The sequence below is a fragment of the Hipposideros armiger genome, unplaced genomic scaffold (assembly GCF_001890085.2).
Source record: "Hipposideros armiger isolate ML-2016 unplaced genomic scaffold, ASM189008v1 scaffold_110, whole genome shotgun sequence".
Lineage (NCBI taxonomy): Eukaryota > Metazoa > Chordata > Mammalia > Chiroptera > Hipposideridae > Hipposideros > Hipposideros armiger.
This window is the reverse complement of record NW_017731460.1, coordinates 3,089,580-3,095,579: the sequence shown is the minus strand read 5'-3', so window position 1 is coordinate 3,095,579 and position 6,000 is coordinate 3,089,580. Positions and strand designations below refer to the sequence as shown.

The window sequence follows — 6,000 nt, the reverse complement described above, 5'->3', positions numbered from 1 at the left end:
TGATCAAGAGTCAAGTACATAGAACAGTGCTTTGTAAACTGCAAAGTATCATTCCAGTGTAAAATGGTGGTGTCCCTCAGACCCCGGCATAGGACTGGATACAGAGCAGATGCCCACTGAATGACTGTAGAACAGGGATTCTCAACTGGGAGCTATTTTGGCACCCCAAGGACTACTGGGTTATATCTGGAGACATTTTTGTTGGGGGGTTGCTATGGCATCTGGGTGGGGGTTGCTATGGCATCTGATTGGTAGAGGCCAGGCATCCTGCTAAACATCTTACAGTGCACAGAACAGCCCTCACAGCAAAGAATTATCTAGCCCCAAATATCAATAGTGCTGAGGCTCAGAAGCCTTGCTGAGGTGAATGAAAGTGTGAAATTATACCTGTAGATACAGATGTGGTTTATTGTTCCAGAAAGGCAAAGGAGCCACGGCTGGGGAACTGACCATCAAGACACCATGGTAACCAAAAGCAGGAACCACCTGGGGTTAAATGAGATGGCCATGCCCAGGTTTGATAAGTTGAAAACATTTTATTTCAATTCTATCCTTGGGAGGCAGCATAAATAATCAGAGAAGATCACAAAGGTCAATGGGGAAGAAAAAAAAGCTCAAGAAGTGTGGGGAGGAGATGAGAGCGGACACTGTCTGGCTGCAGGAGGGGGCGCTGAGGAGACCCTGCTTCAGCTGGCCGAGAGGGTGGAAGGTTCTTGGAGGAAAAGCCCAAGGGGATGGGGGCCTTCCCTGCCCGGGTCACCTGGAGGGGCTTAGGGAGCCCTGGCCTCTGTGGCTGTTCTGCAGGGTGGCCATGGGAAAAGCAGGCGTGAAGCATAGCGTGTCTAATACATCCTAGCGAAGGAGAGAGAAGGGTGGACATCCATTTCTTAATTCCCAGGCCATATCTCACCCCCAAACTGTGACTATTCTGAGAAGAACAGTGTCTATGGACACTGTGGGTAGTGGGAAATGAAGGGGGAAAAGGAGAAATAAAAGAAAATGTGTAGAACGAAATGTGGCGTTTCAGCGAGTCCTGTGACCTCAGGCCACTTCTCAGCTTCCTCATCTGCAAAATGGAGAGAACGCTCCCTACCTCCTGGAGCGACATGAGACTCAAAGGAGATCCTATGTGTGAAAGAACTGTGTAAACTTTAAAGTGCTATACCGACGTGAGGGGCTGTGGTCATTCTACAAGCATAAGGCTGAAAGTGGCTGAGATAATAGTGGCGAGAGACACACACGCAGAGATTCATCCACCCCTCAGAGCAATCAGAACTCTGCTCTGCCTTCCCCAGGGCTGGACTCCACCCTCCTCAGATTCAGCTTCCAGGAAGAAGAGGCCTCATCTTAGAGGGACTCCCCATAGGGGAGGGAGCAGAGGGTGGAGGCCAGGGGGATGAAGGGGCACTGAGTGTGAGGGACCTCAACTGGGCAGTGTGACACATTGGCACTACTGGTGTTGGGCAGACGGTAGAAGTGGCTTCCAGTTCTCATTCTCCACAGATACTTGGGCACTGGTGAAGCTCCCACAGGATTGGCATTTTGATGCAGTGGTAAGGGCTCTCACTGGCCTTGGGTCTGGACACCATTGGTCCTGGTCCTGGGTCCACTGTTAACCTGCTGGGTGACTTAGTAAGTCACTTCCCCAGTGCAACTCTCAGTTCTGTCATTTGCAAAATGGGAACGCTATTCCCTACCCTGCCTACCTCACAAATTAAATGGGAAAAGGGTATTGCAAGAGCTTTGAAGAGAATCATGGGAAGGCGAGGGGTTCTTATGGCCTTGGCGAGCAATTCTCTTAATTCCCTGAAGACAAGAGAGAAGGGGCAAGAGACAGAAAGGAGCCGGCTGCTTGCAACCCTTGTCAGGTGAATCTGGTTTCCAGGGCTGCTGAGGGAGGTGGGGGGAGGGGAGGGAGAACAGGTGATGCCTGCCGTCCAGCCCTTACAGTGTGGTCCATTAGCGATGCGATGAGCCCCAGCAGGGGGTGCTGAGATGTCCTGGCAGCAGCCCCCTTTGTAGGGGAAAAGTTCCAGTTCTATTCTACTGGGGTCCTCGTTCACTCCTCCACTCCCTGGTCCATTGAGGGCACCCCTGAGGGAGTCCGTGGTCTTCGCCCAGCAGAGGGGAAGCCGAGGTTCCTGGGGTGGCAGGGAAAGGGGCTGCCAGCAGTGGGTCTCCAGGAAAGGCTGGGACTTGGATTAGCATGAGGTCAAAAGGTCAAAGGTCAGCTTCCAGTTCTTGAGGTGGCAGGTGGGGTCCTCAGGCTGTCCCCCAGCTCCTGTCCTGGCTCTGTCTCTGGGGTCACGGGATAAGGGGAAGTTAAGGGACAAGTAGAAACAACGGAGAGATCGGCTTAGAAAGCAGCCCCGCGGGGGAGCTAACAGTTCTTCGGGCTGTTGCGCAAGTTCTTCAGTTCTAGCTGTAGCTGCCGAATTCGGATGTCCTTCTGGGCCAGCTCCTCTTTCAACCTCCGGATCTCATCCTGCTGCCGGAAGAACATTCGGAGGAGCTGGGTGGAGGAAGAGAGGGGTCCACGGAGGGCCGGGTCAGGAGAGAGCAAGTGAGAGGTGATTTTCTGAGTGGATACCCCAACCACCACCCCCCATCCTCACTCTCCCCATAGCAGCCTCTATCCTCCTCCCCCACCTTCCACTGCTCCCCTCACTTTAGTGTCCCAGGTGACTGATGTCACCACAGTTCTCCCTTCTCCAGACTCCGCTCATGGGTCCTACTTTCCCCTATGAGTTAGGAGAAAAAGACAGACTTGTCCCGGGCCTGCTTCAGGGTCACTGAGGAAGGGGTGGGTGAATCCACATAGTCCAGTTTTCTAAATATTCCAAGCGTACCCTTTTAGAGGTCCAAACCTAATACTTTTAGTTACCATTCTGGATGGAAACCTTTCTAAAATGTTTTGTATCCTCTTCTTAAGGGGGCTCAGGATACAGAATGGAATCCAGCTTTTTGTGTGTGTGTGTGTTTTTTTTTTTTGGTACCAGGCAGTGATTCCTTTGCTGGTGTGGGCACAGGCAAAGCACAGGTATCTGACAGACCCTCACTTAGATGACCCCCTGGATTAACCAGTCTCCATTTCTTCTGTAAAACAGACTGACAGAGACCCACAGAACACCGAGCCCAGGAAGGCAGCGGCTACTGGAGGACCAACCCCACACACTTGAGTTGAATGTTACTGACAAGTAGTTGGGTTTGTCCTCCAACTTCCTGGAGAGTTGCATTTGCTCTTGTAATTATATAATTTAATTAAATATGATCTAAACTGATGAAATATGAGTACAAAAGGGCAGTTGTTTCTATAAAAACTAAGTTGAATGCTTTTGAAAAAGCTTGGTAAAGGTGATGTTAACAATATCGCTGCTGAATGAGGTGGGGGTGATAGAACCACAAAAGATTGGGGAATATTCTACATCTTGATTGTGTGATAGTAGTTACATGACTATCAAAACTTTTACACATTTGTCAAAACTTATAGAACTGTACACTACAAAGGATGAATTTAACTGTAGGTAAATTAAACCTCAGTAAACCTGTCTTAAAAAATAACTGGGGAAAACTTTGAAAAAAACTAGGGCTTTGTTTTCAATTGACTTTAAGTTCTTGTTCCATTTAAAAGAAACTGGAGTTAAAGTGTGATTTATTGGGGAAAGACATAGCAGATCCCAGCCAGGGATTTCCTCAAAGAAATGGTCTTGGTCCTACATAAAAATATTTTGAATGAATGTATATGTTTTAAGTGCAAATTATAAATGGTTTAAAGAATGTATATATCATTTTTATGACTCCCTCCTTTAAATGACATTAAAAAAATTATCCAACAAACCAGTCCTGGTTTTGTCTGAGGAAGATATGCTATTTGTTCCTACGCACTCTTATCTATGCTTTCCAAATTATTAAAATTTCTTTGCATAATTTTTTTTGTCAGCTTTTGTTTACAAAAGGCATCACTGAGGTGGAATTCACATACCATAAATTTCACTCATTTTTAAGTGTACAATTCAGTGATTTTTAGCAAAGTTACAGAGTTGTGCAACCATATGTCTCTTTTCCTGTGTCAAGCTATCGGTCGTCTCTCCACACTTAGCCCAATGTGTCTACTATTTACACCCTCATTTTCTAATTGGCTGCTTCCAAGCTGCTGTGAAGATTAAAATTGTGGGTGTAACCAGAGTTAGCAGGCTCTCAGTGAATTTATTCCCAATGAGGATAGTGCACAAGCTTTAATGTAGGGAGATTGTGACATCTGTTTTGTCTGCTCAGAGAACCTTTAAAAATTTCCTCCAGGTCCTCAGTTCTGATTCATATAGACACGTCTATGGCTAAATGTTACGTGATTTAACTACTATTTAACTCTGCCTTCTCCATACCTGGTACTAGAACCGAATTCAGGACCTTGTTATGGCCTACCTGGGCTAGCACAGCAACTCAGTTACCTCTACCTTCTCAGGATATGCAAACGAATTTTTTTTTTAATGGAAAATGCCAAATGTGTACAAAAGTAGAAAGAATAGCACCATGAACCTCTAAGTACTCATCAACCAGCTTCAACAAATGACGTGGGTTACTGCTTCTCCTTGATATCTATCTATTCTTGGTATCTACTCCTGACCACTTCTCCTGCACCACCTTCCTCAGGGATTATTTTGAAACAGATCTCATTTATCACACGATTTCGTTCAGCCCTAAAAATCTGAACATCTCCCTCGATAATGGCACATAAATATATTTTGTAACAATTATCAGTTTACCTGTCAATTTCCCCTTTAAGACTGTGAGATCCCGGAGGTCAGGAATAGTCTGAATTTTATGAATAATAGTGGTAATTGTAAGTTGGTGTGACAAGAAGCCTCTAAGATGGCCCTTATGTTATCACCTCCCTTCAAGGGTGGACTGGACCTAGTAATTTGCTTCAAATGACTAGAATATGGCAAAAGTGATGGGATGCAATTTCCAAGGTTAGGTTACCAAAAGACTGTGGCATCCGTCCTGGACACCTGCACTTCCTCACTCACTCTGAGGGAAGCCAGTTGCCCTGTTGTAAGTTGCCCTCTGGAGAGGCCCACATGGCAAGGCCCTAAGGGGGGCCTCTGGCCAGTAGCCCACGAGAAACTGAGACTCTCACTCCAACCTGTGAGGAAATGAGTTCTGCCAGCAACCGTGAGCGTGAACTTGGAAGTATCACTAGATAAGCCTTCAAATGTGACTGTAACCCTGCCTGGCTGTTTACACCTTCATGAGAGATCTTGAGCCATAGGCACCCACAGAAACTATGAGATAATAAATGTTTGTGGGTTTAAGTCACTAAGTTTTGGGGTAAGTTGTTACATGGCAATGGGTAGTTAATACAGTTAGTGTCTTTGAACACTTAGTGTGAACCAGGAAGAGTGCTAGACACTTAGGGATTATCTCTTTAATGCTCACAGCATTTCACATCACCATTTTGCCATGAGGAAATGGATTTAGAAAGGTCAGGAAACTTGTTCAGGCACAGCCAGGAAATGGGAGAGCCAGGATTCAAATGCAGGTGTGTCCACACAGCCATCTCCACTTCAGCTGCGCCAAGCCAAGTGCCTGGCACACGGTAGGCATGCTGTGAGTCCCAGCTGAGCTGAACTGTATAGGCAGCAGACACTGAGGGTGTGGTTGGAAGGAGAAGCCTTCGGGATCATGGACAAGGCCCCGCCATGGTTGCCCCTGAATGAGCTGCTCCCATTCCAAATGGTACAAAGAGTATTTCCATAAACACCGACCTCTTCCACAGAAACAGGAAATTGTCAAACCCTGTCATTGCTACACCAGGGAGGAAGGCAGTGTTGTAACGCACAAGGCTAGCTTTTCCCTGTGAGTCAGGAATTTATACCTCCTGTAACAGCAAATGACAGCGGCACTCTGGAATGGATTCATGAGGAACATAACTGTGTGGGTTAGTCAATTTGAGGGTTGGGGGAGGGGCATCAATATCCCTACAATATCCCAGCCTCTATT

At 46.8% G+C, this 6,000-nt stretch overlaps 1 protein-coding gene across 1 annotated transcript in view; it reads right to left on the bottom strand.

Moving 5' to 3' along the window:
• Positions 1-516: 516 nt before the first annotated feature.
• The window catches only part of CORO2B (coronin 2B), a 139,359-nt gene continuing 133,875 nt past the window's right edge, over positions 517-6,000 (bottom strand). The window contains exon 12 of the mRNA XM_019647304.1: positions 517-2,512. Coding sequence (XP_019502849.1) covers positions 2,381-2,512 — 132 coding nt within the window. The 3' untranslated portion in view covers positions 517-2,380. The remainder of the gene's footprint in view (positions 2,513-6,000) is intronic.